At 41.0% G+C, this 20,827-nt stretch overlaps 2 protein-coding genes, 2 non-coding genes and 1 pseudogene across 6 annotated transcripts; 4 read left to right on the forward strand and 1 right to left on the reverse strand.

Moving 5' to 3' along the window:
* Positions 1 to 64: 64 nt before the first annotated feature.
* LOC147764778 (5S ribosomal RNA) lies at positions 65 to 183 on the forward strand. Its single transcript, XR_015332540.1, has one exon. It is a non-coding gene; the product is annotated as a 5S ribosomal RNA (ribosomal RNA).
* A 257-nt stretch (positions 184 to 440) lies between these two features.
* On the forward strand, positions 441 to 559 carry LOC147764779 (5S ribosomal RNA). The gene has a single exon (XR_015332552.1). It is a non-coding gene; the product is annotated as a 5S ribosomal RNA (ribosomal RNA).
* Positions 560 to 817: 258 nt separating this feature from the next.
* Positions 818 to 930, forward strand: LOC112041924 (5S ribosomal RNA; annotated as a pseudogene).
* A 216-nt stretch (positions 931 to 1,146) lies between these two features.
* Positions 1,147 to 7,503, reverse strand: LOC106160746 (uncharacterized). Of its 3 annotated transcripts, XM_087001809.1 has the most exons (7): positions 7,046 to 7,503; positions 6,074 to 6,242; positions 5,801 to 5,901; positions 4,532 to 5,626; positions 3,865 to 4,029; positions 3,377 to 3,665; positions 2,854 to 3,176 (listed from the first exon to the last, which is right to left on the reverse strand). In XM_087001809.1, the coding sequence occupies exons 4-7, from the start codon at positions 4,619 to 4,621 to the stop codon at positions 3,022 to 3,024; spliced, it is 699 nt and encodes a 232-aa protein (XP_086857935.1). In that variant the 5' UTR covers positions 4,622 to 5,626; positions 5,801 to 5,901; positions 6,074 to 6,242; positions 7,046 to 7,503; the 3' UTR covers positions 2,854 to 3,021. The 3 variants fall into 3 exon arrangements, with proteins under 3 accessions (XP_086857934.1, XP_086857935.1, XP_086857937.1); XM_087001811.1 differs by lacking the exons at positions 4,532 to 5,626; positions 5,801 to 5,901; positions 6,074 to 6,242; positions 7,046 to 7,503 and adding an exon at positions 4,238 to 4,489; XM_087001808.1 differs by lacking the exons at positions 3,865 to 4,029; positions 4,532 to 5,626; positions 5,801 to 5,901; positions 6,074 to 6,242; positions 7,046 to 7,503 and having other exon boundaries at positions 1,147 to 3,176; positions 3,377 to 3,548.
* A 7,522-nt stretch (positions 7,504 to 15,025) lies between these two features.
* Positions 15,026 to 18,892, forward strand: LOC106160802 (uncharacterized). The gene is made up of 2 exons (XM_087003121.1): positions 15,026 to 15,192; positions 17,545 to 18,892. The coding sequence occupies exons 1-2, from the start codon at positions 15,027 to 15,029 to the stop codon at positions 18,477 to 18,479; spliced, it is 1,101 nt and encodes a 366-aa protein (XP_086859247.1). The 5' UTR covers position 15,026; the 3' UTR covers positions 18,480 to 18,892.
* Positions 18,893 to 20,827: the final 1,935 nt, after the last annotated feature.

Genomic DNA, 20,827 nt, shown 5'->3' on the forward strand with positions numbered 1-20,827 from the left:
ATGTGTCGATTCCGTTTCATTTCCTTTCCGTCGATCAAAAACAGTGCTAGCGCGGACAGTCATCGTCTACGACCATACCACGTTGAAAGCACCGGTTCTCGTCCGATCACCGAAGTTAAGCAACGTCGGGCCAGGTTAGTACTTGGATGGGTGACCGCCTGGGAATACCTGGTGCCGTAGACACGTTTTTGACATTTTATTCGTAGCCGATTTCAGTTTCTTTCACTTACCACTTTTTTTTCTTTAAGTTTTCAGTTTTTTCCAAATCACAGTTGCGCCGTTGTCTTCGTCTATCAGTGCGTCGGGCCACGTCTGGACTAGGATGGAAGACCGCCTGGCCACCTTTACTTGTCCTTTTTAGCGTGGCATCAAACAGATGTGTCGATTCCGTTTCATTTCCTTTCCGTCGATCAAAAACAGTGCTAGCGCGGACAGTCATCGTCTACGACCATACCACGTTGAAAGCACCGGTTCTCGTCCGATCACCGAAGTTAAGCAACGTCGGGCCAGTTTAGTACTTGGATGGGTGACCGCCTGGGAATACCTGGTGCCGTAGACACGTTTTTGACATTTTATTCGTAGCCGATTTCAGTTTCTTTCACTTACCACTTTTTTTTCTTTAAGTTTTCAATTTTTTTCCAAATCACAGTTGCGCCGTTGTCTTCGTCTATCAGTGCGTCGGGCCACGTCTGGACTAGGATGGAAGACCGCCTGGCCACCTTTACTTGTCCTTTTTAGCGTGGCATCAAACAGATGTGTCGATTCCGTTTCATTTCCTTTCCGTCGATCAAAAACAGTGCTAGCGCGGACAGTCATCGTCTACGACCATACCACGTTGAAAGCACCGGTTCTCGTCCGATCACCGAAGTTAAGCAACGTCGGGCCAGGTTAGTACTTGGATGGGTGACCGCCTGGGAATGGGCAATGACCCCTCCAAGTACTTATCCTGGTTTCTGATCACCCCCCTTGGGGCGCTGCTGAACGTAATTACACCCCAAGACGAGACAAGTATTTAAGAACTGTCATGTAATCACTTTCCGTTTCATTTTGTAAATGAAAGGCTTGATTTTTACTAATATTCTAAGTACTGAATGATGTATAATAATATATTTAAAGAATTCTCACCAACAACATAAGAAACACATGTAATATTGAGAAAGTTTATTAGAAAAAAAAAGTATTCCATTTCAAACTTTATTAAAAATATATTTGTAAGTCAGTTTAACCGCATGATTTTGCAGTTGCTGAATTCTCACATATCATCAAAATACCCATTTTAAACTTAAAAACAGTTTACATTTAATACAAAAATACTACTTGTAGAAAATTATAGTTAATAATTTTCATTTACCACAACTTTTTCTAAGAAATTGAGCAATGAACATGTAACTTTGTATGAAAACTTTGCCAATCAGCAGCATGAAATTGAGCCATTGTTGCATTTCTACATTCTACAATCAAAACAAACATCTGTGAGTTAGAACAGTGTACATCTTACACAAAAACACTGTCTGTAGAAAGCACCTGTAAAACATGCACTTACTACTCTATTTCTCTATTAAAACGCTAGTCTAATAAAATTGATCAACGAACATGTAACATTACTTCATATGAAAACTTTGGCACTCATATCAGCATGAAATTGAGCAATTGTTGTATTTCTACATTTTACCAAGAAAGTAAAATCTACTGACTAAAAAACTACATCTTACACAAAAAATCTGCTCGTAGAAAATGCAAAACAGATAAACATGCGCTTGCAACTTTTATTCAATGAAAACACTATGTTAATGAAACTGAGCAATGAACGTGGGAATTCTTTTAATTAATACCCTCCTCATTTGAAAGATTAATAAGGAATGTGTCAACAACAGTTTTAAAATGATCATAATCATTATACACAACACCTTCAAAGCCTTCTGTCATTGATTTTCTTGTGGTGGGACAATATGTAAAGATCTTCTGCTTTCTCCTTTGAAGGCATGTACCTTTTCTTCATTCCACCACAGTTTGGAATTTGGCACAAGCCACATGGCTTTGATGACTTCTTTGGAAGAATGGGTCTTGAGGGAATTGGTAGAGGTGGGGGCTGGAAGACCAAACCACCTGAGGAAGTCGCAGGCTGGAGAAGAGCTGCAGGACCCTGTGGCTGAGAGGGGACAACTAGGAGAACTGGAACATGTGCAGATTCTTGCGATTTAATAAGAACTGGTTTTGTCTTGCCGGTCAAGGAGCTGGTTGACTTGGAGCAGGTTGTAGCTGGCTGACTTTCATCAAATTGTAGCTTCCTCTTTTGACCTAATCTTATTCCCTTTGTGAGTGGTATCACAGGATACTGCACCTCTGGACGGTTGGGTGGTGAGAGGGATGTTGGAAGTTCAGCTGCCTTGGGCATTTTGCTTTCTTCAAGGACTCTCTGATGAGGCTTAACCTTTGGTATAGCAGTTGCCACTAAATTTGCCCTTTTCTCTTCTTTAACAAGAAATGATGATATTGATTTTGCATTGATATTTGGCAAAGGCAAGTTCAAGGTACACAGTACAGGATCGTCTCTTACTCTGTCCACAAGGCGTTTATAGTCTGCCTTCACACGGGTGACTAGTTTGGATGGAGAAGTGACATAACAGGTTGGTGGTCTGTTCTTTAGAAGCTTAATAAGTAGATATAACAATCTTGACTCCTCAGTGATGGCAGCAGCCTGTGCGTAGCGCATCCATCCAAATTTGGTTTTTTGTGCAGCACTGTTTTCAGGAGAGTCTGGACTAAGGCAACGGCCAAACAAGGTGTAACCCCACTTGGACTCGTACATCTTCACAAAGTTCTTGGAGGTCTTGTCATGGTCATGAAGTTTGGAAGCAGCCATGCGTATCTGTTCTCTGAGAGGCACGGGCACTAAATGCCTGTCATCAGTGGTCAACTTTGTCAGTAGATTGGCCAAATTCTCCACTTCCTCATAGCCTGGCAGGTGTAGGTGCCTAGGACCCATCAGCACATCCTCTAGTGCAGGACTGGAGATTTCTCCTACTTGTTCAGATGTTGTGAAAACAGAGTACTTGGTATTGGCTTCATCCACTGGATCCTCCATGGAGTCTTCTTCAATCCCCCATCTTCTTGGTCAGATTGAGTCTCCTGCTCCTCCTCCTCTTCACCATCCTCCTTTGACTGCTCTTCATCCACTGTAAAACACGAAATACAATGACCATGAATCATTAAATTGAAAGGGAAAACAAGTGCAATATTTTGCGTTCTAAACCTGTTAAGATATTCAGAAATCATCAAAATTACTTTGTTCCTCATAAAATTATGCATTTATTTTGATTTTCTTTTCTCTATCAAATAATAAAAGTTATATTTGAAATCTGAATACACATCTTACCCTTTTGAATATAATATTCTCTGGATGTAAAATCAGTAGACTGGCAAAAAGCATACTCTACTCCTAAGAGTTCTCTTTCTTCAGGATCCTGATACTCTACTGGACATGGCAGTGGAGCAGTAAAATTAGGCTCAAATAGGTGACGCCTGCCAAACAAAACCTCAGACTGCTGATTCAGAAGCTGAATCTGTCTTGGATCTGAGCAGGATGACAAACGTCCCCGACCTCCAGCAACACGCAGAGACTCCATTCTGTTGTTCCATTGGACAGCAAAGGAGATGAGGTACACCTGCAGAGATATCTTTAAATTATTCACTATTTCATGTAATAAATTAGGCAACCCTTTTGTATCAAATTTCTTAAAAAATTCTACCATGTTTGAGTTCACATCCACTCCTCAATAAATAAAAATTAAATCAAAATGTTTGTTGGTTGTTAAAAAGTAAATTGCAGTGTACAGGAATGATTGATGCATACACAGTGCTTACCTGGAATGGCATGATACCACATTTTTGAGAAGGAACAGCTCTAAATAGGTGGGCATGCAGACCTTCCAGAGAGTTGCTTCCCCTATGACACCTGTACTTTTGCAGGGCTACACCATTGATGGTGACCGTCTTAGTGGCTACGTATAATGCTATACCAGGTGGGTCCTGAAATATATAAATTTTAATAATTAAGTGCAAAGATTACTGAATCTGATGAATCCAATATGGTGACTTGTTAGTTTGAGTGGTTTTTTTTTTTTTTTTTTTTTTTTTTTTTTTTTTTTTTTTTTTTTTTTTTTTGTTGAGAGGACTACCTGGAAAAATCCAAATGAAAGCAATATGTATCTAGACAAAGAAAACAAACAACATATACCTGCATGCAGTTTATGTGTTGACTTGAACTAGCCACAGTAGTGAGAAATTGACCCCATTCATTAAGCACACTGGTAACATACTGCATGGTACCTTGTCCATCATAATTTCTTAAATGCACTGAAATTCATTTTCCAAAATAACATAACTGCTACCTTAATACACTAAAACATTTAAACATGGAATGCTATTTGAGACATGTTTTTTATTTAATGCTCACAAATTCAAAGTAACTAAAATAATACAGGGGGTAATAAAAAAACATACAATGTTTATAGCCTAATGGTGTCCATACCTGTCTTGTGCCATCTATACAAAGGATTTCTCCAGTTACACTGAGGATGGATTCCCTGTAGACTGGCATCTTCTCCATTTCACTCAGCATGTGTGCACGTCGTAACACCCGAGCAGATGGCACTGGAGTAGGGGGGAGTGGTGGAGTGTAGCTACCTGGAGTTTTTAAGAATGAAACTATGCTAGGCTGGGATGATGCACTGGCACTGTCAGGGGGACTGCTCGAGGTATGGACATATGGACATCATACAACACAGCCTGGTACAAACCCCTTCTTTCAGTATACCACTCAGCATGTCCCTGCTGAATGAGACGTTGCACTTTACTCATGGAAATGGAATTTATTCTGTCATTCAGCAGTGTCACGATGCTCCTGTCTACTGCTCTTTTGCCACACAAAATGGCAGTGAAAATGCTTCGGACAGCTGTTGGCAGATTCATTAAGATCTGTGGACTGCTGGCATTCCACGAATACTGTATGTTTCTTCCTTCACAACTGACACCATCTTGTCCCTGGCTGACAGTTGGACGAGATTTGAGGCAATGAGGGCAAACAAGGCGTTCTGTCAACATAGTGTAATGGTACCTCATTCCACAGACAAGACGTGCGGTGCTGCTGTAGCCATGTTTGATTAAATAATGCCCAGGAGGAGCAGAACACTTCAAATTTGGACATTTAATTTTCAATCCCATCACACCTACTGGCCGCCAAACAAAGGCTGGGGTTGAAAAAAAGCTAGCTTGTTGGGAATCGAGTCCTTTACTGCAGTTGGTAGTGGTGGAGGATGGAAATCCATCTTGGGCTTAAAAGTTTTTCTAATAACCATTATACCTTTGGCAGTACTGTGCTCCTTTCCCATGTAAAAAAGTCCGCACTCATCACTGTCTCTCAACCACTTGATGTTGGCTGCCATGATGCCCTCCGCCTGATCACTCCAAGACTTCTGCCAGCCTTCTAAAACAACAGAACCTGATGCTTCATCAGAAGGGACTATTGAAGGTGAAGTGATGTCCTGAGATGCATCAGATTATGTGATATTTCCCCAGGTAGTCAACTGAGAGGAGACAGCCACCTCCAACTTAACTAACACATCCTCTGAAAAGTAAAAACATTATCTTAGCTTAATCAGTGACAACACAAAGCCTATGTGATAATGTGGTTAATTTGGTTTTAAAAAATGTTAAAAGAAAAATTGCATTTTAACAATACACAATTCTTTGTGTGCAGCAGTGGTCTACTATATCTGCAACAGTACATTATTTTACCTACTTGTGTCAACAGTATGGAATCCTCGACATATCCAGGGTCTTGTTCCATCTCTCTCTTCAACCTTAGCTCTTTGTCAGCTTCCTTTTTTTCTCTCTTGATTTCTGCAATTATAGGTTTAAAAGTGTGATAACTATAACCTGTAATTATTTGTATATGAACAATCTAAAATAAAACAACCTGAAATATACATATCACATGGCATGTCATTTATTGTTAAGATTATGAGTGGGCATATTCAAATTGAATTCACTTATAAAAAAAGAGAAGTCTTACCTGCAACTATCTCTCTAAATGCACATAGACTGCTGGGAATAGCTTTACCAGTTCCTGTTTTTGCCGCTTTATTTTTTCGTTGTTTTCTCCTTTCAGATAGAACTCTGACATCATCCACACACACATACCAGCCAACATCGTTCTCCAAAGCCACTTGTAGTTTTGACCACTATACAAAATAAGATGAAAAATAGAGTTAAAAATGTTCAGAAGACTTTACATAAAAAGAAACAAACATTTAATAATAATCATTACTTAACATACATAACACAGAATTTATAATATTTAAAAGATCATGTTTTAGTTAAAGCAATAATAACTCTTCCCTTGAGATTCAAAATTCCGCAAGAAATACATTGTAAACAACACATGGAAATATATTTTATTGCATTTTACCACTAAAATGGTCGTAATTGTAGTAAAACTAAAATCTGTGCTTGTCAATAGGGCTTTCGATGCCTTTCTTCCCGGTTGTCAAGGCATCCGGATTCTCGCGTTCATTCGAGACCAAAATAACATGGCGCCAAACTACTGATGCAATCTGCAGACGTAAGTTGTGAGTTTTTGTACAGTACGTCGGATAATGAAAAGCCCAGAATTGCACACATCGTAGATATAAATGCATTTTGAGCAATAAGACAAATGTATCTTATGAATCTTATATTATTGTTATATAGTGTTGTTGTTGTCTGCTTTTCCCGCTGTTTTAAGTAGGTCACCAGAAAATATCGCTCGATATCTCGTGATTATGCATTGTCAGAGAGGGTTCCGTCAGTTAAAATCTCTTAAGAGATTTTAACAAAAAACCAAACTTTTAGGGAAAAAACCCTAGACTAACTTTGAATGCAGGAATGGGGTCGTTGACCATTGGTAAGTAAGGGAAAATTGCCGTTTACTTCAGGAAAATCCAATTTTTGACCAAAACAAAGAGTTATTATGACTTTAAGCACAATAAATACATAGAAATATCACCTGGATTTCCTTTAGGTGATGAACAACATCAACCACCACTGGTCACCAGCCAATCTTGCTGCAGCCTCTGCAGTTTCAGGCTCAGACCACATAGGATCCATTGGTTTACTGCACTGCAGTATTGCCTCTCAAATCCTGGCTTGTACATGGGGATGACTGGGTAGAGGTGCTGCCTAGTGTGTCTTTCCAAATGCCCTTTCTGTGAAAATGTTTTCGGACAATGCAGGCATCTATGTGGCTTCACCCTGGCCTCATCATGGGTCAGCATGTGCCTGGTCAAGTTAGCCTTAAACGCGAAAGATTTCTGGCACACGTCACACTGGAACACTTTTGTGTCATCCATGCTTATTTACTAGAGAAAAAGGCAACAAATAGCAATAAATATACGATAACACAAACAGCACTATTAACAAATAGTAGGTATACCCAAATTTTATACATTTTGTACATCTAAGCAATAATGAGTATGATATATTAAATTCAGCTAATATAATCTGCACCCCCCCCCCCCCCACCAAGTCAAAATATGTGCGTGAAATGAGGTAACATAATAATTAGTGGAGGAGTAACTTCCTTATTTACTGTTTATATATACGTGTATATTTAGTTCAATAATTTCAGAACTACTCAAGAATATGTTAAGCACGGCAAATCTACACTTAAGAGTAAAGATTCAACAGACTCTGCTATTTTCTTGACCTAAATTTCCTTTGTTATTTGGCCATGGTACACATTAGCTAAATTCAAGGAGTAACTCCTTGCTAAAATTAACACTATTTTCATCACAAGCAAGGCAAAGCTTACCTCTGTGATCTCTTTACAAAAATTCCTTTCCAACAGACCAAAAAGCGGGCAGATGGATGAAGCCTGTGCTAAGTGGATGCAGAAAGAAATTTTGAAGCGGCAATTGCTTCTTCACACTCTTAAACAATTAGAGACTGTTTTAGTGGAGCCAATCATTGAGTGCTGTTGAGGAAACCTCTCCTCAACAGAGCACTGCGATTGGACTTTTGAGCAGAAGGTTTCCTCAACAGGGCTCAATGATTGGCTGGTTGAGGGCTTCAATAAGTACTTTCCTGCGTGACTGCCTGGCAATACCTGGCACCGTAGACATGTTTTTGACATTTTATTCATAGCCGATTTCAGTTTCATTCACTTACTACTTTTTTTCTTTAAGATTTCAATTTTCTGAAAATAGCACTTGCGCCGTTTGTCTTCGTCTACCAGTGCATCGGACTAGGTCAGGACTAGGATAGAAGACTGCTTGGCCACCTTTTCCTCTTTAGCATCGCATCAAATACAGATGTGTCGATTCTGTTTCGTTTCTTTTCAGTTTGAAGAAAACAGTGCTGGCGCACCAGCATTCATCGTCAAAGACCACACCACATTGAAAGCACTGGTTCTCGTCCGATCACCAAAGTCAAGCAAAGTCGGGCCAGGTTAGTACTTGGATAGGTAACCACCTTGTAGGAATGTCTGAGAGAAATTTTGAAGTGTATTGAAGATCTTGAAATTGTTCTCAATCTATTATACTTGTCAAGTAACTCATCTATTCGCTTTCCCCCAATATATTCTTAATATGCTGTATGTTTGTTATGTTAGGGACTACAATGAACGTTTTTCCAGCTTTTACTTAACATTGAGCAATTATTGCTTTTTCTGAAGACAACCTGAAATTTCAATTTTGAAATACAGAATTGGAGGTAAATATCATCCACGCCATTTATCTATAAACAAAAATTAAAGCAGTATTTTAAATCCATTTAACTATATTATTTATTTCAATTTCATGTTTCCTGTGTGGACTTACAACTAGAGATATCCCATGGTAACAGTCATGGTTGGCAATGAAAAATTTATGAAGACTGCTTTACTGAAACAATATTTTGTAAAAAAAAAAAAAAAATACTTCACTAAATAAAATACTCTGGATTACTGCTATTCATGTTATATAAAAAAAAAGCACCATCTTTTAAAACAGCATTATACAAAAGTGTACAAAAGTGAGCTTGTTGAAAACAATTATGGATATAATATATAAGAGTATTGGACCTGGTCTGAATTACAGACAAAGCAATAATATTTTTTAAAATTCCAAACAGGCAAAGAAAAAATATGTATATGTATTTTCTATTGCAGAAATTCACTGATATGTTTGGCACAGCTACTAAATTTACTGATCTATAGAAAAAAAATTAGAATCTCAATATAAATCTAGTCATCTATAGCAAAAAAATACAATTTCTGGTATCAATACGTTTGGCATAACTTCAATAGTTGCTCTCTGCCTATTGCAATAGTAAATTTGGCACATCAAAAACCACTTTTGTTTTTCTCATTATCATATTAGAGACCATTCTCAGACCTTATCATACTAACTGTGGATCGATCTATCTCCAAGGGGATTCTTGCCAAATTGCAATCAACTTAAGCAGCTTAGATGTCTGGCATACCTACTGAAGCTGTTAGGAGGCTAATTAAATATCATTTGGCAGCTTCAGTAGGCATGCCAGACATCTAAGCCACTTAAGCTGAAAGCAACTAAGCAAGAAACCCCTTGGAGATGGATCAATCCTGTAACATCGATCTAGGTAAAGGAACCCAGTCGAAGAGAAACAGTAGTGGTTTCAATTCAAATTTAAATAGCAGTAATCATTTAGCTACAACATTGGGCCAGATTGTATACTGGAACTGGCAGTTCAATAATGACATATGATATTATGCTTGTCAATCAGGGTTTATCTTGAAAGTTTCAATACTTATACAGCCACATAAAAGTTGTCATCACTTGTGCACTGCAAACCATTCTTCAATGAAAAGCTATAATCTGTATGCTAGGAAAGCAACAAGGAATGGAATTCCACCATAGTACACTTAAAACTGATAGGGCTGAAACAAGATCATCTTTGTTTGTTTTAACTTATTGATTAATATCAAGTTTTCTTTTTAACGGGTTACTCTTTTTCTACTGGTTTTAACTGCGATTACTTAAAACAATCAGCTCAAATTTAGTTCTCATATTTGGAAGACCAGTTGATCATTTATTCCCAGGAACATTTTGCTTTTTCCCAGGAAAATTTTGCTTTATTTTTCTCTCATACCAAAGGTGTGCACCAAGTCTATATTTTTTAGGTATATATAATATGCTTTGCAGTGCAGTGCAGTAGAATGCAAGATTAGATGCTCTCGAAGTAGCTTGAGGTAAAGGATGAATGTATGAATGATTTCATGCACTGACGTGACACAAACCCAGCGCATGATCTTTGTGCAGAGGTTCTCTTTGTTAAGGATCACATACTCGAGCTCTTTTGCTACTCCCATGCAATTCCCTGCCTTTTAATCAAACAAAGCCACTTATCAAATTTTAAAGTAAAACTAAAATGAATCCCCCATTAGTTTATACTTAGTTTCAGTAACTAATTGTGTTAGTATTATCACATTTTATCACATTTGTTTTTCCCTTTCATAGGATGTACTAGATACTTCATAAGTGGGCATTTCCTCACAGATGACTACATGGGGAGAAATCCGATGACACGTACCAAGACATTATATTATTTGGCAAAGCCTCGTCAACCATGCCCTGTTCCTATGTTTTGGATGGTTAGCCATAGTTTTGGAGTTACGATCCATAGGGCATAGTGACAGCCGACATCAAGTGGCTTTAAAAAAATTATGATTATGATGAATGAAACACATGAAAGAATATTTGGTAGTGAGAAGTGATCTGGATGCTACTGGAGAATTAGTATGTCAGAATCATTCAATTTTAACTTCAAATGCAAATGCAGAGAGAGATGTCTCATTTGCCTGAAAGTATATTCCACTGCCAGCCAACAAGATGATCAAGAGAATGAAGAGGTTGGGTGAAGGCATTATTTATGGTATTCCAGCAGCCCACAGATTTTGATGAATCTGCCACCAGTTGTCAGAAGCATTTTTCAAGCCACCTTGTTTGGAAAAAGAGCAGTAGGAAGGAAGGATTGTGACACTGCTGAATGACAGAGTGAATTCAATCTCCATGAACAAGGTGCATTGCCTGATACAGCAAGGACATGATCAGTGGTACACTGAGAGAAGGGGCTTGTGCCAGGCTGCACTGTATAAGGTCCATACATCCAGCAGTCACCCTGAAACTGCCAGTGCACCACCTCACCTACTACAGTCCTTCCAGCGTAGTATCTGGTTCTGTTGTTTTGGAAACCTGGCAGAAGCCATAGAGTGACCAGTCAGAAGGCATAATGGCAACCAACATCAAGTAGCTTAGAGGCAATGAGTGTAGATTTATAACCCTGGAAAAGAGCACATTAATACCCAAAGTAATACAGTAATAAGAAAAAACTTTCAAACCAAAGATGGGTTTCCATTCTCCACCACTACGGACTTCAGTCAAGGGCTCAGCTCAGAAAGAGGAGTCCTTGGCAGAAAGACAATGCGAGACCAATAACCCCAATTTTGTTACCGACACCAAGTTGTTAGAACTGGCTGGTAAGATCACAATGTGACGTTCATGTCAATTAAGAGGGTAGAGAGAGAGAGATGGTAGAGAAAGATGGAACAAGACCCTAAATATGTTGAAGATTCCATGCTGTTGACACAAGCAGGTAAAATAATATACTGTTGCAGATATAGTAGACCATTGCCGCACACAAAGAATTATGTATTGTTAAAATGCAATTTTTCTTTTTACATTTTTTAAAACCAAATTAACCACATTATCACATAGGCTTTGTGTTGTCACTGTTTAAGCTAAGATAATGTTTTTACTTTTCAGAGGATGTGTTAGTTAAGTCAGAGGTGGCTGTCTCCTCTCAGTTGACTACCTGGGGAAATATCACATAATCTGATACATCTCAGGACATCACTTCACCTTCAGTAGTCCCTTCTGATGAAGCATCAGGTTCTGTTGTTTTAGAGGGCTGGCAGAAGTCTTGGAGTGATCAGGTGGAGAGCATCATGGCAGCCAACATCAAGTGGTTGAGAGACAGTGATGAGTGCGGACTTTTTTACATGGGAAAGGAGCACAGTACTGCCAAAGGTATAACGGTTATTAGAAAAACTTTTAAGCCCAAGATGGATTTCCATACTCCACCACTACCAACTGCAGTGAAGGACTCAATTCCCAACATGCTGGCTTTTTTTCAACCTCAGCCTTTGTTTGGCAGCCAGTAGGTGTGATGGGATTGAAAATTAAAATATTATTATGCTTGTATAATAAATTTATTGGGAGGAATAGGAATCTTGAGCTGGCCGCATAATTGTCATAAAGGGCTAATAAACTAGGCCCTCTTATCCCGCGGGAATAGTCACGTGACTTACCACTGGCCATCGGAAAGGCCATCTGGTAAACAGAACAGACAGAAAGAAGCCTCCGCCATTGCAACAGAAGCGAACACACAGCGTCGCCTTTAGAACAACTGCGTAGCTTATTGCACACAAACAGAACTGGTAAGTACAATTTACAATTCTAAAGCTCTTGCCAGCGCTGTAAGGTACGAAAGCAGCACTAGATCCGCTACGATATGAGCGAAATTACGATCGTAGCTCAGATTACTGTCACGGAACAAAGGGTAACAAAAACCCACTACGCCAAAATTTGCTCTCTTCGTGACCCTCATACCTCCTCCGTCTAATCTCCTCCCCCAAAATTTTCCTTCACCTTTCATACGAGACCTACAACCGAATATACTGCTTACGCTGTGCTCCTTAGCTCACGTGCAAAACAACCACAACAAAAAAAAAAAAAAATTATGCCCGCTAATTGGAACAGCCTACACTCTCCCATTCCAAGACGATGGCTCAGTTCCCGGATGTAGTGCTCTCTTTAATGCACGGAGGGGTTGTGCCCATTTACCTCAATACCCGTTATATTTTAAGCAATTGCCCATACCCCTCTAGGGGCGATACCTAATAATCATTGCTATACCACGCTGCTTTCGTACCTTCCATGCAATGAGATTGCCGTCCATACGATGGTTTTTTTTTTTTCGCCTATCGCAGCAAGCGAGGTGCTTGCACTGGCCCATGCATGACTAGCTTAAGGTAATTATTCTGTGCTTTGAGCCTTCACGCACCCATGCTGCATTCACAGATGCAGTAAACTCGGCATACCGAACCCCTCGCTTAAAACTTGTAGCTGCCACCATTTTTTCACTGCAGCTCCGTGATAAATCGCGTGCCCATTCTATGGTTGTACGCCTTGTTGTCATTAACTTCACCATCTCTCTTTCACTGCTTATAGTGACTGCAGCATGGGAAATGAATGCCACTCCAGGACCAACGCTAACTCCTTTATTAATGTTAACTAGCTTCCATATATAATTGACGATCTGCTTAAGTTATATTAAGGAGAGCTAACAGTATACCCTTATGGCCATATGCTGGCTGTTCTCCCCAGCACTTTGTTGCTTATCTAAGCAGCCTACCACCGGCCCCTAAGCCATGTTCTTGTTTCATAAGCTCCATATTCTGCATGACTGTCTTGCACAATAAGGGCTGGCAATATATTCGCACGCAGCATCCGCACGCTACTTGGACCTGCTTGCTGGGCAGATCCAGGTTTGAATAATTGCTTTATCTTTGCACGCACAGTATTTCTATAGCTTACATCCATATGCGAATTCTGATACACATTTGTCATTTTGTACATGGACCTCTGCATGTTGTATTCGCACGCAAAAAAAAAAAAAAAAAAAAAAAATTGATTTGGGTCCATATTTTGCACGCTACGTGAGGGCAGCCATCCCTCCTATAAATATTTCAATTCAGCCCACATATACGATACTTGCTACACTCATGAATGACCGCTTCGCACGCAATTGGCCTATTACTTCCTATCGCTGGCTGCTCAATTTCGGGCTTGCCCTATTCGCACGCTGATTCACCCTGGTTTAACATATATATATATATATATTTATTTTTGCACACTCTGGGCAACATTTTTTGCAATTCTGCACCTACACATGTAGCCTTAGGTGCATCCCCGCTGATAGGCACCCACACTGGCTTACGCCGTGTTCCATTTTACCCACGCTGGGCTGACACTATGTTATCGTCTTGCTTATTTGTGCCCTACATATTTCCGATGTGCGCATTTCAGGCATACCTAGTACTTGGACACTAAGACGTTAATGCTGCCTTATTGTAAAGTATATACCCTTTCCTATCCTGCATGTTTTGCTTAACTGTCACTCTAACACACTCCATTTTTCAGGACATGTCGCGCCCTCATTTCCTGCTGTTAGGCAGCAGCCTCATTAAACGTATGGCCAACCTGTAAACATTGACCAAGACACTATAGATAGATGCCCTCCAGACCTGGACCTCCGGGACAAATGTAAAATTACAATGATTGGACTTAGTGGTGGAACGCTACGGACAATAAAGGAACTGCCAGTGCTGCGTAGACTTGAGAATTTTGATGGCCTCTTCTGCCAAATGCTAGGCAATGATATCGCTTGGAATACTCCCAAGGCACAAGTTAAACAGATAGTGTCCGAATATGTGACATTGCTGGAAACCTGGGCTGCCCAACTGCGAGTGGTTTTTGTGGGCCAGTTGATACCCAGACGTCACTCCCCCACACCCAGCAGCAGGATCAAGACCCCCGCGCAAGAAGTCCAGTACAGATTGAAAATCAGGTTCGCCAACACATTCTTACAACGGGCTTTGCAAACTACCAATGTCAAATTTTGGAAAATGAAAGGTACCTATGACGCCGCATCTGCCATGGTGTGCATGGATGGCACACATTTCAACGCTTATGGCCATGCCAGGTTTTGGAAAAACCTCAAGTCTGCTGCTAGCAATATGGCTAATAGTAAGTTGCCTAGTATTTTGCTCCCATCCTAACTGCATGGTTCTATAGGCTCATACATAACCGCATGATACTATTCCACACACAAAAAAAAAAAAAGAAAAAGATCAAAACTCATCCCATGTGGTGGGCGGGGCCACTGCCAATAGGCTAAACGGCACAGGAATGGGCGTGATAGGGATGCAGCTCCCTCACGCTGGGGTAGCCCAGCAGCCCATTCATGCAGCAGGACTTGGTGGGATAGGGGGGCAGCCTCCTATAGCTGGTGTAGGCCAGCAACCCACCACAGTCACCGGCTTCGGACCCGGGATGACACAAGCCGGATTAACAGGTAATCAACTTACTCTACTTTCCACCCCTCTGGACTCGCACATCCCCCAACCTATCCGGGACAAAATTGCCAGGGAAGAGTATGTGGATTTTCGGCAACTCCTAAACAAAGACCAAAAACAAAAAATATCGTACAATGGTGAGGTGGACGAAAATGGAAATCTCCAATTTGTGATTGCTACCCCAGCCTCTAAATCCCCAATGACGCTAACAGATTGGCAAGCAGCTTTTTACGTTTTCCAAACTATCTATATCAGGCTTTTCCCCCATCAAGCCCTCAACCTTCTCAAGTATGGGGACTATATTCTACACCTGAGCAAAATCCCAGGGATGGACTGGCAGAAATATGATAGGGAATTTCGCCAGAATAGGCTTTATGGGTTGCCATGGGAAATCCCCAACCAAGAACTGATGTTGCGATGTGCCACCCCTTCAAATACCACTAGCTCCTACCCCACAATTCCGCGGCCGCCCTTTCGTTCAACCAGCTCTTCTTTGGCCCATGCTACCTCCAACCCCCCAATATGCCGAAGGTGGAACAGGGGCGATTTCTGCAACAAATTTCAATGTCGCTACCAACACGTGTGCAGTAAATGCTTTCACCCCACCCACCGCCAAGTCAACTGTGGCCGTCACCAACGCACACAGAAAAGGATCCGCTCATTTGGAAATAGGGGTGGCAACGACAACGGGCCTTCTACCCGGCCCTATTAATATGTCACACCTCTCTAGCCAACAGGAAATTCCCACCTTGGACCTGCACATTCCTCAAGACCCGATGCAAGACCCCGATAACCCCATCATCCCCTTTATATTGGACAACCGTGAACACCTCGTTTGGCCTTCCAAAATGCCCACACCTATTCGACCATTAGCTCTGAACAATGCCCTACACAACTACGATGAAACCAAGAGAAACTTTCTTGTCAAAGGCTTTACGGAAGGATTCAAAATCCCTTATTTTGGTCCATTACCTATTTCATCCAAAAACAATCTCAAATCTGCAAATGAACACACGGCCATCCTCTTAGAAAAAGTTAACACGGAAATCGCTCAAGGAAAAATTGCTGGACCTTTTACAAAAAAACCGACGAAACATTTCATAATTTCTCCGACGGGTGTGGTCCCCAAAAAAGTTCCGGGCAAATTCAGACGAATCCATCACCTCTCTCACCCAGAAGGGCATTCAGTTAATGATGGTATACCCCAGGCCTTCTCGGCTGTGCAATATCAAACAGTACAAGATGCTATTAATATTATTCTCCACTTAGGACCGGACACCCATATGGCAAAAATTGATATTGAAAATGCCTATCGGAACCTCCCCATCCATTCGGATTTTTATTTTCTACTTGGTTTCACCATTGATGGTTTATTTTACTATGATACCACTCTGCCCATGGGAATCTCAAACGCTTGCCAACTTTTTCAAATTTTTAGTAACGCCATTGCATGGGCAGCAAAAAACAATTGCCAAATCCACGATATTGTCCACATGTTAGACGACTTCCTTATCCTTGGTGGTACTGCAGAACAGTGTCAGGAACGATTGTCCAAGTTCACCACCTTGTGTGAGTCACTAGGCGTTCCCTTGGCGCCTGACAAAACTTTTGGGCCAAGTCAAGTTATGTCCTTCTTGGGTTTGGAATTAGACATTCGGAAACGCGAAATCAGATTACCCCAAGACAAAATTGATGCCTACCTTAGCCTCTTAACGCCATATTCTAAAAAACAAAAAATTACACTGGAAACGCTGCAACAAATGACAGGAGCATTGGCTTTTTGCTGTACAGTGATTCCAGGTGGCAAAGCCTTTTCCCGCCGCCTATACACGCTCATGTCCCAAGCCCACAAAAAATGGCATAAAGTTAGGCTAACGAAAGAAAATCGCCGGGACATACAAATTTGGATAACGTTTCTAACACAGTTCAATGGCCGGGCCTTCATACATGACAACGATTGGTCTCAAAACGCATGGCACATTTTTACTGATGCCTCCCAATCTTTTGGCTATGGGGCAATTTTTGGCAACCACTGGATCCAAGGCCGATGGCAAAATGGGGAAAATCTCATCAATGTCGCCATCCTTGAATTGTATGCCGTTTTTGCAGCTCTTACAACCTGGGCTAAACAGCTGCAAGACAAAAAAGTTATTATACACACAGACAACGAGGCCACTGTTGCCATCCTCAACAAATCCTCTGCCAAAGATAGCAACTTAAAGCAAATTGTCAGACCTCTAGTATTACTTATTATGTCACATAACATTGTATGTAAAGCAGAGCATATAGCAGGCATTGACAACACTGGCGCAGATGCACTCTCAAGAAACCGTATGCAAAACTTTTTTCAGTTACACCCAGAGGCCAGGCCACAACAGGACCAGCTACCACCACTAATTTCCTCCAACGGATTACTGCAAAACGTAACACACTCCTGAGACAGGCAAAAGCACCTAGTACAGCATCCACTTATGGACAGGTGGAGAAATATATAGATGCCTTTGAGTTAAAATCTGGACTGAAATTATTCCCAGGCGATGCCATCACAACATCATTATTTGTCACTTTCCTCAGTGAATGGCTAGCCCCTGGGACAATACGAACGCTACTGTCAGCGCTATCATACAAGTACAAAGTCACATGCTGGCCAGACCCAACTAAACATTTTTTAGTAGTAGAAACATGGAAGGGTCACTATAAACATGCGTATGCCAAAGACAAGAGACTCCCCATAACGCTGGATATCCTCACTAGACTCCACCAACAATGTGCCCACCTTTTCCCACGCCCCTATGACGTCTGCCTTTACCAGACAATGATGTTACTAGCCTTTTTCGGCTTGCTACGAATTAGTGAACTTGTTCAGACAACAGCTGGGCATGCTGTATTAGCCGAACATGTGGAAATCCACAGCGATAAAGCAATTATCACACTGCAGTCTCATAAACACAGCTCCTCCCACATAGCCAGTAAAATTACCCTCTGGAGACAACAATATCTGCTGTGTCCAGTGCAACAGCTAGAACGCTATTTGGCAGTAAGACCATACCCAGTCTCATCTCAACTTTTTGTATCTCACTTGGGCTACCCCATCTCGAGAGCACAATTTGTGAGGGCTCTCTCTCACCTTTTCCACTCACTGCAATTAAACAGTACTCAATTCAAGAGCCATTCCTTTCGCATCGGGGGGGCAACATTTGCGGCATCCCTAGGTATGTCTAGTGAGGCCATTCGGCAGCTGGGCCGCTGGAAATCTTCAGCATTTACCAAATATATTAGGTATTAAAATGTATCGCAAGGCAAAAGACCAAACACTTGGTAGACATCAAAGCCTTCCCTATAACGGTTGAGAAACTTATAGTTTTTGCGCTACGCCAAATAAGTGCTATTGATAGCCTTAAATTATGCTGCACATAATGTTAACAAGTATGCGCTGATATTATCTGCTGATTTAGCGGTGTACAGTAGCCTCCATGTAGTGTCATTAGCCAAAGGGCACCACGGGACCACAACTGAGTAGCACCCGAACAACTGTATATAGGCCCACTTGTACAATATAATACCACTACGCTGCAGCCTAATCTGGCTTACATTACTGCTCTCAGTCTCATCCTTGGGTGCCCATTAGCATACTGTGATGTTTTATCTAGATGTAATGTTCTACTTGATCTGTCCTCATTCCAAGCGGGTCTGATAAAAAATGTACTGGAGCGTATTACTATTAGTCAATTGTTTAATTTTTGTGTTACCTATGTATGATGGCTAGATGTGTAAAGCTCAGGCATATTTGACCTGCTGGGGCTCCAGACCATGTATAGAACTGAGGACAAATCCATAGAACTGCAACATGAATGCCTATGAAACCTGTCATATAGAAGGCTGATGTTAGTTAAAGGCTTCCATAGAATCGATCTGTTTGATTAGTGCTATACCCAAAAGCTACAGTTATTCTCTTTTGTTCTCATGCCTGCCCACCGTCCACCCCCATTAGCACTTTCCTAGTCATTCATGCCATGTAAATAAAAGAGATTATAATCTAGAATCTTGTAGCTTTGTCATTAGTCTCGAAATAGGGTGGGGGAACAGGAAACCTGTTATGGCATTTTTTGCAGAACCCACCTTATGCCATGCTAATTATCAGTTTATTCAGTTACTTCAGATGTATATGTTAAAACCAAAAAACAAATGCTTAGGCATGGTCAGCTCACGACTCCTATCTTCCAATTCAGTAACGGTTAACATAAACTGATCCTGGCATAACCGAGCTATTTTGAACAATAAAATATTATTATGCTTGTATAATAAATTTATTGGGAGGAATAGGAATCTTGAGCTGGCCGCATAATTGTCATAAAGGGCTAATAAACTAGGCCCTCTTATCCCGCGGGAATAGTCACGTGACTTACCACTGGCCATCGGAAAGGCCATCTGGTAAACAGAACAGACAGAAAGAAGCCTCCGCCATTGCAACAGAAGCGAACACACAGCGTCGCCTTTAGAACAACTGCGTAGCTTATTGCACACAAACAGAACTGGTAAGTACAATTTACAATTCTACCCTTCCATCCAACCCCAACTCCTCCGGGCGTTTTTTGCAGAACCCACCTTATGCCATGCTAATTATCAGTTTATTCAGTTACTTCAGATGTATATGTTAAAACCAAAAAACAAACGCTTAGGCATGGTCAGCTCACGACTCCTATCTTCCAATTCAGTAACGGTTAACATAAACTGATCCTGGCATAACCGAGCTATTTCGAACAATAAATGTCCAAATTTGAAGTGTTCTGCTCCTCCTGGGCATTATTTAATCAAGCATGTCTATAGCAGCTCTGCATGTCTTGTCTGTGGAATGAGGTATCATTACACCATGTTGACAGAACGCCTTGTTTGCCCTCATTGCCTCAAATCTCGTCCAACTGTCAGCCAGGGACAAGATGGTATCAAATGTGAAGGAAGTAACAGACAGTATTCATGGAATGCCAGCAGTCCACAGATCTTGATGAATCTGCCAACAGCTGTCTGGAGCATTTTCCCCACCATTAAATGGGTGGCAAAAGAGCAGTAGACAGGAGCATCGTGACCCTGCAGAATGACAGAGTAAATTCCTTCTCCATGAATAAAGTGCAACTTCTCATACAGCAGGGGCACGATGAGTGGTACACTGAAAGAAGGGGTTTGTACCAGGCTGTGTTATATGATGTCCATACCTCATGCAGTCCCCCTGACAGTACTAGTGCATCAACCCAGCCTAGCATAGTTTCGTACTTAAAAACTCAAGGTAGCTACACCCTACCAACTTCAGTAAAGGACTCAATTCCCAAATTCCCAACAAGCTAGCTTTTTTCTCAACTCCAGCCTTTGTTTGGCAGCCAGTAGGTGTGATGGGATTGAAAATTAAATGTCCAAATGTGAAGTGTTCTGCTCCTCCTGGGCATTATTTAATCAAGCATGTCTATAGCAGCTCTGCATGTCTTGTCTGTGGAATGAGGTATCAATACACCATGTTGACAGAATGCCTTTTTTGCCCTCATTGCCTCAAATCACATCCAACTGCCAGCCTGGGACAAGATGGTAGCAACTGTGAAGAAAGTGACAGACAGCAGTATTCATGGAATCCCAGCAGTTTACTGA

Source organism: Lingula anatina, chromosome 1 (assembly GCF_051362555.1).
Source record: "Lingula anatina isolate TDL-2025a chromosome 1, LinAna3.0, whole genome shotgun sequence".
NCBI classification, from domain to species: domain Eukaryota; kingdom Metazoa; phylum Brachiopoda; class Lingulata; order Lingulida; family Lingulidae; genus Lingula; species Lingula anatina.